Below are 23,846 nucleotides of genomic sequence, written 5' to 3'. Positions count from 1 at the left end.
CTGATAAAGTGGACTCTTATCTGTCCTTCAGTGTTAGCTCTGCTTTTGCAATGACTGCTGGAATCATACAGGTATTTCCAAGCAGACCAGGTTCTACTGACGGAAGTCTGCAGTCAAACTACCCAAATCAATTAGGTATTCTTTAAAATCTTTTGTATTAAGTTGACTTTGTCACACACAAGATCTGGGTGTGTCCTATTCATTTCATTTAACATTTGACATTTAATTAACAATTAGTGTCAAAAGGAAATGCTCAATGTCATTTAATGGAAAAATCCAATAAATTGCTGTAATCTTTCTAAAAATGGCATGTCTGTGTGGTTTGATTGTTTGTTTTTTTATAACATTCAATAGTTAGAAACAGCAATTGTTCTTCTTTTATCACACTGTGGGGACCCAAACCTGGGAGTCACATTTTGAGGTGTGATCTCCATTCTGGGGCCTTTGATGCTGACCCTCCTCTCAAAGTGAAAATATGAGTGTAGAGAGAGAGAGAGAGGAAAAGAGGAGTGTAAGTTTGAGAAAGCACCAGAACAGAGTAGAGGCAGAGAGAAGGATCAGCGCTGCTTTTGTCAAATGTCTCGCAGCTGTCCAGAGTCATGACACTCTCCTGACAGACAGCCTCAACTGAAAGACAAAAATAACCCTCAGGGACTGGGCACCTACCAATTCTTGGTTGGGGGTAGTTCAAAGGACAAAAAGCAAAAAGTGTGATCACAAATTTAAATAAACGAACTGATGACGGAGAATGACAGTAGTCAATTGGTGTTAATGTCAGGCAAGGTTGTTGTCTATCCACTGAAGACATTTTATTCCTCAGTCAACTAATGAGACAAATCACCACTAACCCAATTTCTGTCTGCCTTGGTTCAGTTCAAGAGGTGGGTAGCTATTTTAGTACCTTGTGTGAGGAATGTGCAGTTGCCACTGAAGAACACAGAGGGCACACATTGGTCTACAAGCTCCTCAACTACTTTATTGCTGTATTTAGCTTCACTCTATCCCTGAAACAATCCACTCTTATCCACTCAACTCAGCATCCATTCACCAGTGTCTGAGGAACTAGTGCAGCTTCCATGGAGACTGTGGCAATATTTGACTCACCAGGCAAAGGAAGGGGTCTGAAGGCAACCAAGGAGTTTTGGGCTGGAGATGTAATATTTTCTGAGCCCAGTCTTGCAGCTGTTGTGTTTGACAGGTATGTGTGATGAATGCATTTCGTGGTTGTAGAGGCCATGTGTTAATACGTGGACACTGAGGGGATATTTGGGCATTAGAACTATATTTCTTTTGTATTTTTTCTCTAAATTTACAATTACTTCACAGTTTCTTACATTTTCTCATTTTGGAAGGGCAGAGTCAGTACTCTGCCATAAGCCTGTTATATCATTACTGTGGATGTAAATGCACATAGACAACTGTCCCTCAATGGAGACAGCTCATTTTCAACTAACTACTAAGTGTTGGTAACATAAAAGAACAAGCAAACTGGAACAGTCACATAGAAAAGTCACCCTGTTTAGGCTGTGGCATGTAGTGATGATATAATCTGAAAGATAATACACTCACGTACATTAGGCCACTCGTAAAGCTGACATTCCTCCTGTCACATAGACTGTTGTAGCTACATTATGCATATGCTGTATGGATAATCTTCTCCTTTTCTGTTTCCTCTCTTTTTCTGCAGTCTAACAGAGCACATCTGCCACAGCTGTTTCCGCAGACAAGGAAAGCTACAGAGGTGTGGCCAGTGCAAATTTGCTCATTACTGTGACCGAACCTGCCAGCGTGCTGGCTGGGCTGAACACAAGCAAGAATGTAGTGCCATCAAAGCTTATGGCAAAGTACCAAATGAGAACATCCGGTAAGTGAAAGGAAATTGGAAGTGATGGAAACTTGTTATATGCGACTTGATTTTAGATTTTAGTTTTTGAGAGAGACTTCTAAATAGAATAGACTTTTTTGGTGCAGTGTTGACTTTGCTTAACAACTGAGTGAACAACTTTTTTGTTCTGCCTGTGATTACAGTTCTGTCTTTATTTTATGACAGCAGATGTACTGTGTCAGTGGCAGCTACTCACAATTACTGTTCATACCTGCTTTAAATTTGTCAAAACCATGCGTGCCTCATGTCAATATGACGTCTGGAGTCTTATGTCTTCTTCTCTATTGCTTTTTTTCTGTGGCAGTTTGGTGGCCCGCATCATGTGGCGCCTTGACAAGGAGGGAAGCGTAGTGTCTGATATGCAGCTGACCACGTTGGATGAGCTGGAGGACCACATTGCTGACATGCAAGAGGATGAATTGAAAGAATTCAAAGTGGACATCCACAACTTCTTGGACTACTGGCCCAGAAACAGCAAGCAGCACACAGTCGACGTCATCTCACATATTTTTGGAGTGGTGCGTATAAATATCTAAACCCCACATTTTCCTTTATTTAATTATGTGGATGCTGTGGGTGTTGTGTATCAAATCTGGGACCGCTTTCTTCTGTAAATACATGGTGGAAGATAGTGAGCAGATGAGCTGATGATGATGAAGCCTCTTAGATGTGTGGTGATACGTTTCGAAATATGATGTATTCACTCCAATTATTCATGTCCTTCTCCCAGATCAACTGTAATGGTTTCACAGTGAGTGACCAGAGGGGCCTTCAAGCAGTGGGAGTCGGCCTTTTCCCAAACCTTTGCCTAGTGAACCATGACTGCTGGCCAAACTGCACCGTAATCCTCAACCACGGCAAGTGAGTACACATATTGAAGTTGAAAGGGCTCTTCAGTTACGTTGTCATTTTTATATATTTTGCTGGAATTGACTGTAATTTGATTGTGCAATTCAAATGCAAAATATGTGTGTTTGTGTGTTTACACATTGCTGTGTAATGTGTGCTTGTCAGGTTGTATTTGGTGTAAAACTGCTTCCTGTTTGTCTTTCAGTCAATCGGATGTGAATACTATGTTTCATTCTCAACGGAGGTGCGTTACCTCAGCTTAAGCCTTTTATAAGTGTTATTTAATAAAGCACCACCTTAAATGCTTAATCGACACATCATTACATATAACCCTCATCCACCCTTCCACTCTACTCTGTAGAAAATAAAAGACTATCATTGTGTCTTGTGCTATGAACTGGAGGTTTGATGTGATCCTGTTTTCACATCAATATGTCAACATGCTATTTGAATGTTCTAACATGTTTTTAGCTTATTTGGCTGGTGTCACTTTTGTTCTTCACATTTCTTCACCTGTCGAAGACTCATTCTTCAACCACACGTATGTGTCACGTCCACACAAAGTTTTACTCATGCTGTTCGTTTGCCATGTTGTGTGTCTCTCCATGTGGGACAACACCATGACTGTCCCTCATTTGGTGTTAAGAGTTTATTAGTAGCTTCTCTCTATTATAACGCCTTTTGTTTCTATTAGTTTAATTCTAACACCATGTAACATGAGACTAAATATCACAAAAACAACATTCTCATGTAAATATATCATTTTAAAGCTATATTAAATTATTTCATATTTAAGGCTTTTTTTTTGTTTTACCTATTTCACTTTAACAGTTCCTCAATGCAGTTGCCACACATTTCTTAAAACTAATTTGGTAATGCATTTCTGCAGTTATTAAAAGAAATTAAACAAAGGAGTGAAATTTAACTTAATAAATGAAACAAAATATCCACTATACATGGTTTTATAGTTAAAATGTGGATATAAATATAAATATAGACAAAAATGAATGAAATGAATTTTGGCTTAAATTTGAAATTCACAATATTCACTAGTATTTCCATAATACTCCTTCAGTCCTACAACTGATTGACTGAACTGAAAGCCACTCTATGGAACAAGTTTCACCGTCTTTAAAAAACTTTAAATATTAAATAAACAAATATAAATAAAATAAATTTAAATATACAAGTCACTGTGCATCTACATATCTTAATATCTGCATTTACTGTAATGGTGTTTCTCCTCCTCAGGATTGAGCTGCGTGCTTTGGGTAAGATCACAGAAGGAGAGGAGCTGACGGTCGCATATGTGGACTACTTGAATTTGTCAGAGGAGAGACGCAGACTGCTGAAGACACAATACTACTTTGACTGTACATGTGAGCACTGCAAGAACCACATCAAAGATGACTTGAAGATGGCAGGAAGGGAAGAAGATGGGGTCAAGGTTTGTGTCTTTATACATGTTTCTGTTGGTGGTTTACTGCACAAAGGAAAACATACCAACTCTTCTCAATGCATTTAGTACTGACATAGGTGACAAGGACAGATAAGAAAGATGAGAAGCAGAGCCACAGTGGCTATTTTAAGCAAAGAAAACTCTCATTGGTTTCAGCTTTCACACTCTATGTATGTGCACGTACATGCATTTCAGGAACAGCAACATAGAGAAAATAAACTTAATTTAGTTAATAACTACAATCATTTCAGGGCTGTAACTATATTTTAGTCTTTTACTATACACAAGGTATTATCTTTACATGCACATATTTTACATTCAGTTTCCAACACCAAACAGCTTAAATTCATCATCTGATACTGAGTTGTGTAGATTATTGAATGTCACACCATAAAAAAACTGCAGTAATTCCATGGCCTTGAATGATACAGCTTGACATTACTTTAATCAGTGCAACACTTCTGTTAGTATGACGATTATCAGCCAACGCTCTGGGTCTGTGTGTCAGAATATGTGTGTCACAAGATCAGTGTCAGGAACTATCAGCAAAAAAAGTTTAAAGAGTTTAGTACTTAGTATTTTTAGTAGTAATCTGACATCACTGTAATATTGACTGTCATAACTAATAAATGTATTTTAATTTGATATGAGAGTAAAGCTTATTATAAAATAAACATTCGGCAGGGGCCCTTCAGCAGGTCCAAAGTCTTTTTGAGATTAAAATAATTAGGGTTTTATGGTCCTAGACCTGTGTTGTTTTGTTATCAGCTTGAACACATTTTATGGTGTAGTTCATTGTCAATACTTGATAAACAGTGTGACAGTGCTTGATTCCCTCATTTAAATTGGATCAATGTTGCATATCTCTAACCTTTTAGCCTTCAGAGGAACAGGTGAAGGAGGCGACAGATTATTGCTTTGAAATGCTGGAGAAGACGGAGAAGGCTCGATTAAATGGAGACTACCATGAGGTATCTGAAATCTTTTTAAATCACACAACAGAATTCAAGACTTGTTTCTTTCCACTGTCTGACCAACGCAATATTCATGTGTTTTTTAAGGTTTCTACACTAAATGTTTGTTTTTTTTCTTCAGTTGGTAAAAATCTGCAGGCAGTGCATAGAGAAAACTGAGCCTATTTTGGCTGACACTCACATCTACCTGCTGAGGATGTGGAGCACGTTGAGTGAAGTACAAGCTTACCTGCAGTACTTTGATGATGCTGCAGAGTATGCCCGCAAAATGGTGGAGGGATACATGTGAGTACAAAGACACTGAGCTCTCTATTATGACGCACACATAGAACTTACATATATTCTACAAAAATTGTACATACATACAAATAAATGAAATACTTTCTCTCTGACAGGAAGCTGTATAATCCAAACAATGCTGCTCTTGGTATGGCTGCCATGAGGGCAGGAGTGACTCATTGGCAAGCTGGCAAGATAGAGGTTGGACATGGGATGATCTGCAAAGCCTATGCCATTCTTATGGTCACCCATGGGCCAACACATCCCATCACCAAAGACCTGGAGGTAAATCTCAAAATATACAGTACTACCCTGTTGATTGTTATTAGCTGAATATGCAGCTTCATTTGGTATCAGAGCTTTACACCATTTTTGTTTTAAGCTGGTTTACTTTCACTTTTATAGCATTTTTTCATGTGTGTGGCAGGGAGGTACCATTTCATATGAATACTATTTGTTCTGTGACTTCCAGATGTGCAAATAGGCAAATATTTGCTAACAGGTTCATATCAGTTGGTACAAGGGTCAAACAAGTCAGCCATTACAGGTTCAAAATGTCAATCTCTGCAATTGTTTCTAAGCTTTTCAATGACACTTTGAATGTTAGCAAAATTTTAAACTATAGCAGGAAATGTGTGTAGGACAGTTTTAGTTGCGCTAAGATGAATGTTTCTAGATTTTGTTTGGCAGTTTACAAACCACTGAGGGCCAAAATTACCTGAAGTTGCAAACTTGCAGTTCTATTTAGCATAACAGCGAAATGACGGTGGGGCAATTTGAGCAATTTGTTTCCTTTCCAAAATCTCCACAGGCAATGCGAATGCAAACAGAGATGGAGCTGAGGATGTTCAAGCAAAATGAGTATGTTTACCACAGTATGAGAGAGGCAGCTCTGAAGAACAAGCCCATGACCATGATGCATGAACCCAAGTCTATGGAGGAGGGAATCAAAAATCTCTTCCACCGGAGGAAGTAATCATGGGACTGGAGTCAAACCATCCAGTTTACACACCGAGTGTTGTGAGAGTTTACACATTTAGTCACATGCTTTTGTAGTTACACTTTTCATTAAATATGTTCAGTGATATTTCATCTGCTTCTGTTAAAGTTTGCAGTCTGCACAAAGCTACACCTTCTCATAGAGGCAGCACAGTGAACCACAGACCTTATTGGGACACCAGAGATCAGATATAAGGTCTCCAGGTGACTAACTTGGATTTGTTAAACCACACTAATGAGGAACCATCGTGTCAGGGCAGCCTCAACCCTAATCCAGCACTTGTCAATATACATTTACAACTAAAGAGTAAACCATTCCAGCTAGTCATCCATTTTCATGCCTCTTAAAATACATTTCCAAACTCTAAACATTTAATTCCATGAGTCTACTGCTTGAGTTTCCCTTTTGAACAGAGTTAATGAGAATTTCCCAAACAAATGGGTGCAAAGCAGAAAAACTTAAGAGTTAACGTTACATTTTTATGTTCCAATAGGTCTTACTGCACAAATAAACTGTTTAAACTACAAAATTAGGCTTCCTCATTAACCTTTACCTCCAAAAAAGCTAAGATACACACCAGAAGACTTTTTTTGCATTTCTCATATTTTTATTAGTTGAAGTGCAGATGTTCACATGCGTTTACTTGTCCTCTTATATACAATGCCACCAAGAGTCATGGTCTGGAGAGGAGAAAAAAAAAAAAAAGCCATGTAAGACTTAACATTGCAGAGTAACCTTAGGAACAATGTGCCTACTCACATTAACAATTGTGTTCCCATCCACCAGTTCTGTGACCGACTCTATTCCCTTTAGGTTGACCTTCAACTTATTGCCTTCACGCTGAACCACCGCCTTCAAGAGACAGGACATAAGATTAGATTTAAAACAAGTGAAAGTTTTTAAAAAAATAAAAATAAAAAAAAAAAAAAAAAATCCCACAGGGCCAGTTCACAGAGTAAGAAGCTAACAGTGGGCTGTTTAACATGCCATTTCAGCTTTCAAGGTTTCAATGCATTTGGTTTGTTTTTTCGGCATTCATGAACCAGCAGCCTGGCTTACCTTAACTTTGTCTCCAGTGATTGTTTCCAGCTCAGACTCTTGTCCGATGGTGAAAGTGTTGACGAGGACCTTTGAGGCAGTTGTGACTGTTACTTTGAAGTTGTCGCCATTCTCTTCAATCTCCGAGATGCTCTTGATGTCTTTGCCTTTCTGGATGAGCTCATCAGGGAGACCTAAGACAAAAACAAAAAGCAGCTATTTAAGAAGCCATCATACAAAAGAACACTGTGGTGAAGTAGCTTATTTGACAAGCTAAAGCTTGGGAGTTAATCTTATTTGAACAGAAATACTCATGTTTAACGTCTCCCCATTTGTCCATTAAAAACCCCAGCTTGCCTACACACTACAATCAAGACAGCCAGAGACTAACAATGATGAAACTCTACTCAGAAACACAACACTTACCAATAGCCTTCATGAAAGGCTCAAAGTTCTCCTGAGACTCCAGCTGGTACTTTCCAGAGAAAGACATGATGGCAGACAATGAAGGTGAAGTAAGAAGTGGTCGTCTGCTTGTTTTATACTCTCCAGCTCCAGCGCTGCAATCATTAACCACAGGTGTCTCCAATTAAGGCAGCCGGAGCCCACTTCATCCAGCAGAGCTCATGGAAGATCTAGCAGCACAGATAAGGACAGGAAGAGAGATAAACATTACGCAACCTTTACTGAAGAGGGGGGTACAGTAAAAGTGTGACAATAGCATGAAGCTGTTGCATAGAAATGTAGGTAGTGATCTTAAAAGCCACACACACAGAGACACATGCCAATAATATATTACATGGACCCCAACAACTGCTGACAGGGCATAATGTTGCTGTCACATTTTTGGTGTGCTGCTCTCTCTCTTCCTTCATTGTTTCTGTTCCTTCTTTTCATCCACTGTCTCTGTTTTCCTTTCCTTTGTGTTCCCTTTATCCAGCTCTCACCTCTCCCCTAATGTCTTTTGCTCTTCATAACTTTTTACATTTTTTTTCTTTTGCTTTTATGTCCATCGCTGTGTGAAAATGATGTATAAGATGGAATTTTAGAAATCTGTCTAAATATAAACTCTCAGTCAAATATCATTGATGGAATCTACTTTTTAAAGTTTGCCTGAAAGTAACTGTGGCATATCAGAGGGAGCATTTCTCCATGTTTTAAAAAGCAGCAAAACTGATAACTTTTACAAAAAAAATTAAACATTAAGCTTTCTCAGATCCATGTAAAAAAAAACAATGGTGAAAATTACAGTTGAGACAGGTTGCCATTGAATTTAGTTTAAGAAATGTAAGTAGTCTGATGCCATCACTTTCATGTAATAGCCTCAGTCCTCATATATTAAAAATGCAGATTTTGCTAAAATAATCAACACTGTCTTAAATGACTTCATATATTATATATTTCTTGTTTTACTATGTTTTACTGTAGCACTGATATTTATGCCTTTATTTGAACTGGTAAAAACCCTCCTGGAGTTATTGTCATTTCCACCGTATGAACTATACTCTACATTTCATTACACATGTACTTTACTCAGGGGATGTCACTTTTCAAGATAACGTTCCTGACAAAAAAAGAGTGTCCTCAGAGCAGATGCAGATTAGACAAAAATAATGCAATTCGTACATTGCTGATCATCATAAGTGTTGCAGAGTGTTAAAGTGTGATTTTGTCAATCTGCCGATCATTTGCTGTGTCTTCACCTCTACTGCCAAACAAGAGCTTGTGATTTAATCATGAAGTTAACAAAAACAAAAAAATGGAACAAAGGTGACCACTAGGTAAGATAACTCTTCTGTTGCAACAGTGATACTGTGTCAGTGGAGCACATGATCTCATGTGAGAATCCTTTTGATTCACACACAATCTGTTACATGATTGTGCAAAGTTGAACATCTGAAAGATAAAAACAGCTGTGGACCTTGTATAAGTGGTGACAGTGTATTATATCTAACACAGCCGCCTGATAAGGTTTATGCCGGCTTGTCTACTTTTACTGTTATGAAGATGTAGTCTGGCTCTAAAATAAAAAACAACAACATTTTATACTCTCTCGCTTTATTTCATCATGCAGATATCTGGATGACCATTGTCAGTATTCATCGCTATTGTGATAAAAATATATTGACAAAGGTGCTCCACATAAGTACTCCAGAGCAAAGAGCAAAATCAGAGTGATGATGACAAACATAGAAATACAATACAATAAGCTATAACTACAAGACTTATTCTGTAACTGGTAGCTGCAGAGTTTCTTATGAGACCTTGGTGTCAGGAGCAGCTCATTGGTGGATTCGATGAGGAGAAGTGTGACCAGCCAAATGCAGAAGCCTGAGGATGATGTCACTGGGATCATTGCCTTCATATTGGCTGGTTTGATCATCTCCTTCTTCGTCAGTGAGGCAGGATTGGTCTGTGGTGCAGCTTTCTGTGGAAAAAAAGTAGTTATTACTGCCTGTATTATAATCATAAACTTTATGGCACCATGAACCTTTTCAGAATAGGGGGGAGCTAGTTTATCACAGGGTTGTCACGAGGCAACAAACTAATATTCACACCTCCAGCCAATTTAATAGTAACCAAATAACCTGGAGAGAAAACTGGAGAAAGTCCAAGCAAGTACAAAGGAGAACCTGCAAACTCCACACAGAAAGCCTGAGGCCAGCTCAGGTTTGAACCCAGAATCTTCTTCCTATGAGGCAAAAGTGCTAACCACAGCTACTGCTTGTAATTACAGACAAATATACTTTTATATATATTTATCCCTACCATATTCAGTGGTGGAAAGTAACTATATGTGCAATGTAGTGTACCTAAATACAATTCTGAAGTACTTATATTACTAATACTATATTTTGAGTATTTACTTCTTCTCATGTCAGTTTGCAATATTGCAAACTACATATGTTTTAGAGCTACAGTTAGTGCAGTTTATGTACTTTAGGACTTCCTAACCTGCATCACAACAGAGTCCTGCAGCAGCGCAACGTCCTCCGTCAGATCCGCAGGGTTTCCCTCCTGCCTGGCAGGGTGTGAGCAGGTAGTTCTCCTCAACACAGTGAGCAGTTTCTGGGGAGCCCAGTAGGCAGCCCAGGCCCTCCCCGCAGCAGATACTAGGGCCGAAGCAGCGCCCCCTGTCTCCGGGGCCACAAGACATGCACTGGAGCAGGACATAAGTGATTATTTTTTATTGATAATGTTCATCATGAGCTCATGTGACTGTCAGTTTCTGAATTTCTATTTTTTCATTTTTTTGGTACTTGTAGCAGTATTTTAACTTTATTTTAACTGTGGCTTTGCTATTTTTACTTAAGTATAAGATTGTATACCATTAGAAAGTACTTCTATTACAGGTCTGTCCCTCCAGTGTTGTTTTGCCTGAGAAAATGTTTGTCCCCCTTAAATCTTTTTCCCCCCTTCAGTCAAAGGTCTCAGGGTAGAGGGTGTCAGTCGTGAAGCCCTCGTCGGCAAATTTTTAAAAAGTGATTTGGTCTGCATACACTGAAGCATAAATATAATCAACTTGGATTTAAAATTCAACAGAGATTTTTGTGGTTTGTTGATAGCTATGTCTGAATTTACCACTTCACAACTCTTTAACTTAAAGACTGATTAAAAAGAAAAACAGCTCACCTTGCGCAGTGGAGCGTCCATGATGGACCTCTTGCCACCAATGGGACAGTTGGAGATGTAACACGCTGAACATACAGACAGTAGAAAAAGTAGGCACACAGGCACAGCTGCTCCAGTCATTTCTGCTAAGAGTGAAGGAACAACAAACAAAGGAGGGAAACAGAGAAAGCATTCAACACAAATATCAAACTATAAGCTAAGCAGATGTTCAGAGAACTATTTTACTCACCTGTTGCTATCAGTTCACTGAACAGCTGACTTCAGGTTCTTGCCTCAGATGCTCCCAGGTGACTGTCCAGTTCTCTGTCTTGCATGGTGGCACTAACATGTCTTATATACCTCCAGATCTTATTTGAGAGTGACACAGAAACCCAAAAGCCACTTAGGGAGCCTTAATGAGCCTGTTTTAGTTAGTATCAATTTCGGAGATGAATCTGGCCACTGGGCAGGCCACAGGGTCACTGGCCTGGGCAGTTCTGTGGCCTGGTTTGCTTCTTGCTATTGAGAATCATTAGAGAAGGGCTTGTGGTGCGTGACCATGCATGTTACAGATGATGAAAAGTTAGAGGGGTCATGAAGAGAAAGGGGAGATTAAAATATGCAAAGCATTAATGGACAGGAGTGTAGTACAACTTTGGTCTGCCCTTTCTTAAAAAAGGAGATACATTTGAGTGATTTATGTTGTTTTTTTTTAAGTAAGAAAAAGTAAGAGTAAGGAAAAGAAAGGTCGTAATGAGAATTCCATCTCTTGAAGCATGGCCTGCTGACCTGCCATGTTGGCTCGACAGTGCTGTACACAGAATTTGTGGTAGAGTGGATGTTTGTACACAAACACACTGATGACAAAAAAGACAAGCATACACACCTAAAATTTTTCAGTTCTTTTAATAAAGTCTTTAATCTCTCACAGGGATTGATGGACACATTGTTCAGACCTGAGGTTAATTGGTCTCATAAGCTAATTAACACAGCTAATGATCGGCTGCAATCCATAAAGCACAGTTTCACCGTTTCAATGATATGAGCTCAATTACTGCAGCTACCTCATGATACAGCACCTGCCACCTCATCTCAATTAAAAACAAGTTGACGGCAACGTCTTTGTTCGTGAACCTCCATGGAAAAAGGGGTGGCGGGGGGATGGTGGGCTAAGAAATGACACGTGGACTGACACTCATAGACAGATGATAAAACATGACTGCAGTCACCATATGAAAACATAAAGTGGTAGAAAAAGAACTGAGGTGTCAATGAGACAACAGGTCACTTTTGCCTCCTAGTGGCTGTGTTGACACATTTCATCTATTTGTGCTTTAATTTCTGATCGTTACTGCTTTCATCTGTCATGGAGGTAGACAAAATAACAGGAATACTTATTATGCAACAAGGAACAATCCATAGTAACAATATCAAAATTTAGGCACGTAACATTACTATTTAGAAAACAAGATCAGTATCTTTACATTTTTGAAAATGAAACAAAATGAATCAAATGTTTCCGAGATAGTGTTATTGTAAATTGCATTATAATTTGCAGGTATTATAGTGCACACCACCATGTCTAATAGAAACTATGCATAACTGCGAATGAATGTTGTCTGCTAGAATCCAAAATACCTAAAATATATTTACCATAAATATCTGAATGTCTTCATGCTCCAGCTAACAACATTGGAGATTTCACTCAATTTTAGCTATTTTTCTTCACATGTATTTCTTTTTGTTGAATAAAGAGAAAATGATGAGTCTTTGACAGGCTGATGTGATCACTCATCATTGCATGGCACTTCACAGCTGTTAAACATTCAAACTGCATTGTTTTCCTGTGAAACATCAGACCTTGTGTCCCCATGTTCCTCCAAAAGCTGTGCAAATCCCTATTTCATAGAGAAATGGAGATGTCTATCTAGTGTTTCCTTATTTTTCTGCAGGAAGGCACTAGGCTTGTTGACTTCCTCTCCCCTCCCTTCCTTCCTTTTCTCCGAAGGTACTCATCTGAAAAATGAGAACAAAGTGATTGTTCCTGTTCTCTTTCTTAAGTCACTTCAAATGCTATCCGTGTACGGGCGGCTCATTGTCAGGAGAGTTGCAGCACAAGCAGGAGGGAGAGAACACAGGTACAGGTACAACAGCAGCAGCTACAGCAGCACTTCAGCCACAGCATCACAGAAAACACACTCTGCTAGCTGGTAAGTTACACACACAGACTTTGCTGCAGCCTCACACAAAACGCACACTTCCATGGCACTGGCTGGCATATGGGTGAGGAGGGGCTTCAGTTTTAATGGATTGTTTGGAATGTACTGTGTGGCGATGTACGGGCTAGGGTCTCTGCACAGTGCACATTAAGAGAGAAGTGAAGAGGAGAAAAAAAGAGGATAATTTTCAGGACGGGATTTGAAATAGGCTGAAAATTTTCCTAAGCATCTGAAAGTGTTAGAAAACCATAGCAAGAGGTTGAATAACACTGTTCTTGCATTCTGCATGTGCTTAGCATTTTCTATATGGCACTAACAACAAATTTACATCCAAATATTTGTGTCCTTAACATGTATTTTTATTATCGATGATACACCCTGTTCTTTCAAAGTGTGAGTTTTCAGAGAAGGCTTTTGAAAAAAGAAAATTAATAAAACATATAAAGATGTAATCCATCTAGTTACACTGACCCTCATCTCCAGAACATTTTGACCCTTATCCTCACTGTTGTGCATGTATATGAGTTTGTATCTATGTTTGTATCTATCTATCTATCTATCTATCTATCTATCTATCTATCTATCTATCTATCTATCTATCTATCTATCTATCTATCTATCTATCTATCTATCTATCTATCTATCTATCTATCTATCTATCTATCTATCTATCTATATATATGTGTGTGTGTGAGTGTGTGTGTGTGTATATGTACGTATATGTTAAGAGTTGAAATTCCCTAGTACATCGTTCTAAATTATGCTGCTTCTCTGTAATCTATGTGATTGTTAATAATAATGTATAATAATATATGTGTTTTTTGTGTATATCATTATAAAGGAAGATTAGTTACTGCATGTGGTAAAGCAAAACAGGGATGTTACATGTGCGAGACAATAAAGTAGAACTTGAGGTCATGCTGTAGTTGACTGATACTCAACAGATGTTTATTGATAAGCATGAACAGAATAGATATGTACATCATTGCTGAGCACTCTTTTCACCCTCATGCAGAAGTAAGACAGTTCCCCTCTGACTATCACCATCTTTTCATCCATAACCATACACACACATACACCAGCACACGCACGCACGCACACACACACGCGCACGCACGCACACACACACACACACACACACACACACACACACACACACACACACGCACACACACACAAACTGCAGTGAGGATGGTATTTATAGCTCTATGGCATCTAACATCACTGTTTTATGTTTATCAGTAATTTAATCGGACTCAGACTTCAGGCTCCACACAGAGATAGAGAATAAAACATCACGCTGCACTATCCGTACAGGAAAAAAGGGGAAGTTCTTCCTGGGTATCAGTCCAAAAAAAAAAAAAAAAAAAAAAAGATGAACAGATGACAGAAAAAAAAGATCGAGAAGCGAAAAGAGGTGGTGATGTAGAGTTGAGCATTTCTCAGATAACTTCCTAATTTCAGGAGAGTAGGAGATCTGTGAGAAAGGAAGAAGTGAAAGGCTTCAGGTTGAACACTGAAAAGTGTGGGTGTCAACACCACAATGTATGTGTGCCTGGTCACAAGTCTTTCCACAGAACTCATTAGAGAAACTGTTACATATCTTAAATAGAAACTAGACACAGAATCACTGGATGCACTTTTGTTTATTTGGAGTTCATTGTCTTTTGAACAATAGCAGTAAAGAATGAATTTCCTCTCAGATGGTTTAGTTTAAACGAGGTCAACATTTACAATATTTCACAAAACAAACAAAATGAATTTATGTAGCAGAACCTTAGTTTTTCTTTTTTCCTAATTAATCACCTCATGTTGTGATCACCTACCTTGAATCCAGTGATTCTTTGAAGAGATTTGACCCCTTTATATACACATATATTCATATATATATACATTAGAATACTGATGCACTTACTCTAATCACCCTGTCACACTCACAGTAGATGGTTTAAAGAAAAAACAGAAGATTCAGAATTGACACAGCAGTCTTTTTGATTCCACATAACTTGATGCCTACATTTTTCACAATGCAACTATGCCACCAACATTTCATTGTAATATGCTTGTAGTGGATGATATAGCCTTGAGCTGCTAGCTTTGTGCAGAGATGAGGAGCAGGATATATAGTGCTTATAAATTCACTTGACTGCATGAGGGAGATTTTTCCCATACCAGTACTCCCTAGAACTATATAATAAATATCTACAAATCTATAAATATAATGTATTTGTAATACACATAATACTAATACATAATACTCTAATGTGTGAAATCGGTCTTGTACCCCTTTAAATAGAGGATCAGAAATCTTCTTCCACCACTCTAACCAAACACCTTTAACCTCTTCTTGTATGCTTTCTAATGCAGAAAGAAGATGGAAACAGAGAGAGTAAAGTTCTCACCAGGAAGAAGTCCTTCTCTCAGGGATGAGCTAAGACAACCATCTCAGCACAGTTTCTACCTAAGCCCACCTCCACTGTATATAAAGCCCCCAAAATTCTCCCCTCCAAGGTACTCCAGTATCTCGCCAACCAGAGACACCTACAGTTCATTCAACCCACCTGCTTTCTTTCCCATGCTCGGCCCCAGTTACACCCAAAAGGAGGGTTCCCAAAAACGCAAAAGAACTCCTTTCAAAATGGATGCCCAGGGAGGTGAGTCTGACAGGGGAACAGTGGAAGTAGAAGAAAGCAGCAGTAAGAAGACAGTAGATCTCTCCCACACAACCTTCTCCCTGCCGCCTTGCCCCATTCCTTCAGTATCTCCAAAACCCCTCCCTGGTATGATTGAACTCAACAGACTGCAGTTTCATCACAGACCAACAAGCTTGAATCTACCTGTGCAGGTGAAACAGGAGCCTCTCAGTCCTTCCCCAATTTGGCCTCCATCTCCTCTCCTTCTTCACAATCCATATTTCCAGCCTCTCCACCACAGCCTCCTCCCATACCCCTTCTTCATGCCTAGGCCAGTCATGCACCTTTCTCCTGGTGCATTCTACCCCAGAGAGGACCTCAGCCATGGACATCGTACCCGTGATGGAGCCGCTCGAAGCGGAATGACCAATGCTGAGAAGCTCGGCCTCAATGTGCATGTAGATGACAGCTACTATGTGGATGTTGGTGGTGACCAGAAGCGATGGAAGTGTCGTATGTGTGAGAAGTCCTACACCTCCAAATACAACCTAGTTACCCACATCCTGGGCCACAATGGCATCAAGCCACATGGATGCCACCTGTGTGGGAAGCTGTTTAAGCAGCTGAGCCACCTGCACACACACCTGCTCACCCATCAGGGCATGAGACCCCACAAGTGCCAGGTGTGCCACAAGGCCTTCACCCAGACCAGTCACCTGAAGAGACACATGATGCAGCACAGTGATGTGAAGCCATACAGGTAAAGGATTTGCAGCAGTTTGGGGCTCTGTGTCGGCTCTTGTTATCCTCATTTCTCTTTCACATAAAACACACTTTTGATGCCCCTCCAGCTGCAGCGTGTGTGGTCGAGGCTTTGCTTACCCCAGTGAGCTTCGTGCCCATGAGCTGAAGCATGAAAAAGGCCAAGAGAACGTTTGTGTTGAATGTGGCCTGGACTTCCCCACCCTGGCACAGCTGAAGAGGCACCTGACCACCCATCGTGGTCCAACCCTGTACAGGTGAGTACAAATACGGATCATTGTTGCCAAAGTAAGAGACATTTTAGAAACTGTCTGCATGAATATAAATATGGGATTTTCTCTTCTAACTTATTTTTAATGTGATTAGATGGTAAAAATTACTGTGGGGTATATGTATGAGACTCTCTCTTGGCCATGAGTAACTTGTCAGTCAGTAACTTCCAGAAGTCTTATTGTCACACTGAGGTTGTCAGGCAGGCAGCTTTAATAAGTTACTGTTTGAAGTGGAGAAATTGTCTGGCAACATAACCGCTCCAGAAATTAAACAAATGCCGGGTGTTAATTAGTGAGCTTTGAAGGTGCTAAATGGATTTTGTTACCTTTGGACAGAGTTGGGCTTCCTGTCCCTACCAGTCTTTATGTTATGCTAAGCTAGCTGTAACCAATATTGAATGGAAACTTAAGAGAATTAAGAGCGTATCAATCATTTTAGGTAACTCTTGAGCGAGCAAGCACGTAAATGCATTCCTCAAAATGCAGAACTATTGCTATAACATTTCAGTTCTCTATTTGGCAGTAAAAGGATGTTATGCCTGTTGTTTCTGTAGGTGTGCAGAGTGCCAGAAGACTTTCCAGTACCCGAGTCAGCTTCAGAACCACATGATGAAACACAAAGACATCAGACCGTACATCTGCAGTGAGTGTGGGATGGAGTTCATCCAGTCGCACCACCTGAAACAGCACACTCTCACTCACAAAGTAGGTTTAATTAGGAGGACAAGGAGAAACAACACTGCATTTTGTCAATGTCTTTGACAGGTTGGAAACAAAAGTGTTGCTAGTTATTGATTTTACTGTCACACTAAAATATTTCCCTTTAGTCTTCAAACACATTTTGGATAGTGAAGGTGGCTGAAAGACTTTGGACATTAATCTGACAGGTTTTGTTTTGTTTTATTTTGTTTTGTCTTGGCCGCTGTCTCAAAGCAATTTCCTCTAAAATTGTGGCTCCTGAGGCTATCTATAACCAACCAAACATAAAGTTTACATCTTTTATTTGAGTCGCTTCAGGGTTGAAAAAAAAAAACACCTGTTTCCACACGGTTTATCTGTACATATACAGTATTTGACCTCTTTACTGAAGTAGTACAAGATTTCATGTTTTAACTGAGCTGCCATTGCATCAAAAGGAACTATTCTAAATGTACTGTACACACTCTTTCCCAAAATATCTTCATATTTTTCATATCTCTAGTATCCCCACCATACATCACTGATCTACTTCATATCTATTCTCCGCCTCGTACTCTCCGCTCCTCCAGTTCCACTCTCCTCTGCACCCCTACAGTGCGCCTGGCCACCATGGGCGCTAGATCCTTCAGCCACACTGCGCCCCGCCTTTGGAACATTCTCCCTCATCGCATCCGGTCGTCTCCGGACTTATCAACTTTTAAATCATCACTCAAAACGTATCTGTTCCGTATAGCGTTTTCCACCTAACTCTCTTAACTTCCCAAAGCAGCCCGTGATGTTCTACCACCCTCTGCCTATTTCATATTGTCTCATATTGTTTCATATTTGTTGTTCTGTCATCTGGGTTTTTGTGTTTCAATTTGCTTTTGCTGTACATCGCCCACTTCCTGGATGCTCTGCACTTTTGCCTTTACATTCTGGCCCTCTGTTTATGCATTGTTGTTATTGTTGTTTTAATGCACTCTATGTATTTCATGCTGTATGCTTCCTTTTTCTCTCTGTAAGGTGACCCTGAGAGTTTGAAAGGCGCCATGAAATAAAATTTATTATTATTATTATTATTATTATTATACTTTAACTGAAACATTTTAACACAAAGAGTAGTTGAATTAAAGAGGTTAAACAAACCAGTGTTTAAAGTAGCAGACCAATGTATCTGTTGACCAGGTTTCTCACACCACTACTTCCACATTCTATTGTTCTTCAGGGTGTAAAGGAGCACAAGTGTCGCATCTGTGGTCGTGAGTTCACCCTGTTGGCCAACATGAAACGCCATGTCCTCATTCACACCAACATACGGGCCTACCAGTGCCACATGTGCTTCAAGAGTTTTGTCCAAAAACAGACCCTGAAGGCTCACATGATCGTCCACTCAGACATCAAGCCCTATAAATGCAAGGTTGGTGAAATTCAGCTTGTCAGGTTTGACTCTTTGTGTTGTCTTTTGGCCTTCAGTTTCCCTTTTGTTCACTGTTTAAAGGAATATTTCAGCATTATAGGAAACATTCAATTGTTGCCTTTCAAAGAGAACAGTACTCTTATTATGTATGGAAATTAGAGACTGTCCTAAGAAAACTGACAACGCTTTTTAGCGTAATCACTGTAGGTAGGATCTTGTCCTTCCTGATTAAAGAGGGACGATGACAATATTTTACCATGATAAAGTCTGTAGAGAGACTAAACTGGAGAGAATGGAAGGGTCAGTAATGTTGTGCTTTAATATCGGGGGACACTTTTTCACCATGATCTTGGCTGTTCAATAACTTCAACCAAAAGGTTGTTATTGTAACCCTGATAACAAACCTAATCTTGACAGAGTGTCTCCTGAAACCAGGTATGTAATACTTAGTAGTAGCTGCTATTAAAGGATTCCCTCACTTTTCTTGAGGGTCTGTTTTGATCTTGAGGATTGAGACGATGACCAGATAGCAGAGAGACTTTTGGCAGTGGGAGTCTCCTTGTCCATAGGAAGGATATCGCCGCACAAACTGCCTCTCTAACAATGGCCCTCCAGCCTCCCTGGAGAACAGGGCCCGCAAATAGATTTCATCTTGCTTTCTCTGCTGCTGGAGGGAGCTTCCTGTTTTCTCACGGTCCTCTTGGACAGTTTACAGTCCCTCTCTCCTCCTGAAGGAAAGGACCACCCTAATAAAAAAGAATGCAGAGGAAGGACAGCGCAGGAGTTGCCCTTCCCTGTTCTCCTCCTGGCCCTGTCTCGATGTTGCTTCCTCTCCCTCTCTCTCTGTCATTCTCTCTCTCTCTCTCTGTTTTTCTTGTGTGTGTCAGGGAGTGAGAAAAAGGGGGAAACAGACAGGAAAAAAGGAAAACAAAATAGAGGGAGGAAGAGAGGGTGTGTGTCTGTATATCTCAATGCCTGCACATTCATTCATGATTACGTATAGCTCTACAACTCTTCATTCTGAGAAAATTACTCATTTGACAAAAGATTTCGCAGACAAAGAAAAATAGAAGGTGGATGGTCCTGGCCTATTGTTAACTGTATCCTGAAATAGTGTTTACTACAGCCACTGGTGGAAAGTAACTAATTGCATCAACTCATATACTGTACTTAAATGTTGAGGGATCTTTTGCAACTTTTTAATGCATTTCAGAGGAAAATATTTTGCACTTTACAACATCAAATCAATTTTATGTCAGTTGTAGTTACTATTACTCTGCAGACTTCATTCTGAAAGCCTCTAAAATATGGTAATTTGTTGGAAAACAAACTGCCCACTATGTGTAAAGTAGTCAAAATGATTGCACCTCAACCCACTATATCATTAAAGTGCTGCTTACATCTTAATACATCAGCAATAAGATATAATAAATATATTCCACATACAGACATGACTGATATGTTTCTGAACTCGTGTCAGAAAACTTGTTTCTAGGTTGTAAAGAAGTTGGTGCCATCCCTTTAAGAAATCATGGCAAATACATTCTTGTGCAAACTCTGTCTAATGTCTGGATATTTTACCTCACTATACAACTCTCTTTTTTGCCTTTCAGCTTTGTGGGAAGGAGTTCAACAGGATGCATAACCTAATGGGTCACATGCATCTCCACTCAGACAGCAAACCTTTCAAATGTCTCTACTGCCCAAGCAAGTTCACACTAAAGGGAAACCTCACCAGGCACATGAAAGTCAAACATGGTGTCATGGACAGGGGGCTGGATGAAAGACGTAAGGATGCTCATACTGTAAACACCATACGCGTTTTTGTTGCTAAAGATACTCGACGTAATAACTTTTTTCTGATTTCAGTGTTTAGGCAAAGAGGGCGATTCTGCCTGTCTACTCCAATAGGCCTCCTCACCCACTTCAGTCAAGAGGAGCCATTTGACCTCTCCCAGAAATCCCCGGGCCTGTCCAGCCTCCGTCTCTCCCAGTCTGATGGCGAGAGCGTCCCGGGAAGCTCATGTCAGGAGGAGGATGAGGAGAGTTTGTATAGAAGGAGCCAGTACAGCCCTGAAGAAGACCAGCACGAGCCAGCAAGCGAAGAACAGTACATCCCTGACCTGGAGGAGAGACGGCAGGAATCTCCTGATGAATTAAGGTCAGGCGAGAAAAAGCAGATGCACGAAGAGAGTTTAGATGTTGAGACATTTGAGAGGGAATCAGCAGCAGAAGGACAATCTATAGACCTCAGAGATGATCAGGTGCACCTCTTACAGTCAAAAACATCCCATAAATCTGATTCAGAACTAGGTGAACATGTGCTCCACAATGAAAGAGGCTGTAGTCAATCAGATGACTATGACTCTGATTCCGAAGTAGAAGATCATCACCAAGAGCTAAATGAACAAAATGAGCAGCATTTGGATGGTTTTTATGAGGCAGCCACTGATACGGCAGAGAGAAACCAGAGCAGACTGGAGACAGACAAGCACCACTCACACATGAGTGGAGCTATGAGTCCGCAGGACCAAGAATGGTATGAGAAAAATTCATCAAAGAATGAGAAGATGATGCAGGTTTTAGGAAATGCTAACATATCTCTAAAGGAAGGGGGAAAGGATGTTCAGGAGACACTCCTCTGAGGAAACAGGAAAGTGTGTAGGGGTCTAAATAAAACTGATCTCAGTGGATGTGCTGGAGTAGCTGAAGACAAAAAAGAAAGATAAACATATTTTTTTATTACCAGAGCCAAAAATAATTAAATAAAAATGAAGCAACTGAAATACAAAGCTGTGAAGCATACTGCATGTACAGAACATATCATATATTGGTAAATAATCACTGACAGAAGCTTTAAAAGAATGAAAGTATGAGTAGGATGATTTTTATTTGGGGGTATTTAGTGCATTTTTGTTTTATTTTTGTTGTGTTATTTTTCCAAATCATTTTGCAATCTTAACTCAAATATGCAAATTTGATTTAACTTGGATCAATAATATTAAAATAAAAAAATAGTTATTGCATAGATTGTTATGTATGTTTTAGTTTTTTGTTTTATTTTTGTTTGAGGGACATTTTAGTTGATGTACACATGAGATGTATTGGGGTAATGTAGTTTTGGACATAAACTGATATGTCAGAGCTTGAGTATTTCAAATTTGAGTATGTTTATAAAACAAACTGTGATTTTGTTGATTTTGTCCAATGATTTTATTTTTTCCAATCTATGTGATTTCATTTGTTTATTTTGTTGGGGGTTGGAATCTATTTTTATTGTGTACCTGTGTAATGGTGGTCAACCGAATATGATTCTGCCAAATAAACACAAAATTAAAAGCTTGAAACTGTGCAATGAACTGCTGTCTTTTGTTTTTATATGCTTTATGAGTGCATTCAAAGAGTATAAGCCTAGATATTGAATCTCAGTCCTTGCTATCTGTGACATACTTTACCAAGCCAGAGATGATTTCTATTGCTGTGAGTTTCAAAACGTTGCCTACTCCTCCTGCTTCTCTTTCAAAGCAGAGGAAGAGGAAGAGAAAACACCTCTCCTCTTCTCTCTTTTAGGTTGTGATCAAACAGTGGTGACGGGCGCAGTGGGTGTCCCAGACAAAGGCTTCATATGTCTGTATGACTGAGAATAAAGCATTGTTTCTGCTCATTGCAGAAACCCCACTGAAAACAGAAATACTAGTAGAATGAAAGAGTGCGTAAGAAGTGTTTAGGTACATTTTCACTGTGTTATTGCAAAGTGCAAAATAATTTGGCAAAAGGTAACTTAAAGTCTCATTTATCAGCTTTGTACCTCACTGGGCTACAAAAACATATTTTACTGTACCTCACGTTGTGCAGTTCAGGTAAACACAGAGGCATTTCTTGTCAAGCGAAATGCAGAACAGCAGCTTCTCTATTTCTTCCACTGACGACCACCATGTCCTAAAGGGCGAAACTGCAAACAGTTTGAGGAAGTTCTCACATCCTCCTCTCCTTTCCTTTTCTCACCTACATGTTTCATTCCCAACCACTCGCTCAGAGAGGAACCACAGACAGTGGATTCATTGTTTGCATCACCATCTCCTGTTTAGAATCAGCCCCTATTGGCGTAATCTCTGAAGAATAACTGATATAACTAATTGCAGTTCAGACATCTAATCTAAGATGACATTTGATTAGATGAGTCTATCTCTTTGGTGTGATTTTTAATGAAGTGAGAAGCCAAAGATCACCCACAGTCAGACACACGGAAGAACAGGTAAAAATTTGTCTGATGGGAAAATGGGTTTTGTGGTAGTGGTAAGAAACGGCTGATAACTCATTAGGAAGTGAAAACTCACAGTTTATGAAGGAGTGATATCCTCACTAAGATGGGGAGATATATAATAGAATTCAGTAAACTGAATATAAAAATGAGTTAAATGTCCAAATTGACTGGCTAAAAACAGCATTTTTTTTTTTATTTGAGAATGACTTAAATGACAGCTAGGCATTTTTTGTCAACTGATCTGTTAACTAAATAGTGTGGTTCTATATTGTGTAAAACTGCACATTTGACCTACACAAGGGTAGACAGCAGCTTATAGTATTGTAATCATAACAAAAAGGTATCCTTGACTGACAGTACTGACTTAGTGAGCCTGGTTATAAACAGGTATAGATAATGGATGGATGCATGGATATTTTAATAGCTGATTTATTTCAGTCATTTGTCAAGCAAAATCTCAAATTTTTTAGCTCCCTTCAGGATTTTGCTAATTTTCTTTGCT

At 39.4% G+C, this 23,846-nt stretch overlaps 4 protein-coding genes across 5 annotated transcripts; 2 read left to right on the top strand and 2 right to left on the bottom strand.

Moving 5' to 3' along the window:
* Positions 1-906: 906 nt before the first annotated feature.
* Positions 907-8,849, top strand: smyd1b (SET and MYND domain containing 1b). 2 transcript variants are annotated; one of them, XM_026321539.2, is made up of 10 exons: positions 907-1,198; positions 1,688-1,864; positions 2,190-2,403; positions 2,616-2,746; positions 2,940-2,978; positions 3,986-4,181; positions 5,072-5,164; positions 5,289-5,452; positions 5,563-5,731; positions 6,258-7,163. In XM_026321539.2, the coding sequence occupies exons 1-10, from the start codon at positions 1,077-1,079 to the stop codon at positions 6,420-6,422; spliced, it is 1,470 nt and encodes a 489-aa protein (XP_026177324.1). In that variant the 5' UTR covers positions 907-1,076; the 3' UTR covers positions 6,423-7,163. The 2 variants fall into 2 exon arrangements, with proteins under 2 accessions (XP_026177324.1, XP_026177325.1); XM_026321540.1 differs by lacking the exon at positions 2,940-2,978 and having other exon boundaries at positions 908-1,198; positions 6,258-8,849.
* LOC113138786 (fatty acid-binding protein, liver-type) lies at positions 7,032-8,042 on the bottom strand. Its single transcript, XM_026321542.1, has 4 exons — positions 7,911-8,042; positions 7,506-7,678; positions 7,206-7,298; positions 7,032-7,126 (listed from the first exon to the last, which is right to left on the bottom strand). Exons 1-4 carry the CDS (start codon positions 7,975-7,977, stop codon positions 7,076-7,078), a joined length of 384 nt encoding a protein of 127 aa, XP_026177327.1. The 5' UTR covers positions 7,978-8,042; the 3' UTR covers positions 7,032-7,075.
* A 917-nt stretch (positions 8,850-9,766) lies between the features above and the next one.
* Positions 9,767-11,237, bottom strand: LOC113138785 (isotocin-neurophysin IT 1-like). Its single transcript, XM_026321541.1, has 3 exons — positions 11,118-11,237; positions 10,440-10,644; positions 9,767-9,912 (listed from the first exon to the last, which is right to left on the bottom strand). The coding sequence occupies exons 1-3, from the start codon at positions 11,235-11,237 to the stop codon at positions 9,767-9,769; spliced, it is 471 nt and encodes a 156-aa protein (XP_026177326.1).
* A 1,899-nt stretch (positions 11,238-13,136) lies between these two features.
* On the top strand, positions 13,137-22,365 carry znf366 (zinc finger protein 366). Its single transcript, XM_026321687.1, has 7 exons — positions 13,137-13,306; positions 15,683-16,708; positions 16,800-16,967; positions 17,537-17,687; positions 18,889-19,080; positions 20,694-20,868; positions 20,950-22,365. The coding sequence occupies exons 2-7, from the start codon at positions 15,690-15,692 to the stop codon at positions 21,723-21,725; spliced, it is 2,481 nt and encodes an 826-aa protein (XP_026177472.1). The 5' UTR covers positions 13,137-13,306; positions 15,683-15,689; the 3' UTR covers positions 21,726-22,365.
* Positions 22,366-23,846: the final 1,481 nt, after the last annotated feature.

Source organism: Mastacembelus armatus, chromosome 9, assembly GCF_900324485.2.
Source record: "Mastacembelus armatus chromosome 9, fMasArm1.2, whole genome shotgun sequence".
In the NCBI taxonomy this organism is placed as follows: Eukaryota; Metazoa; Chordata; class Actinopteri; order Synbranchiformes; family Mastacembelidae; genus Mastacembelus; species Mastacembelus armatus.
This window is presented reverse-complemented; position numbering and strand designations above follow the sequence as displayed.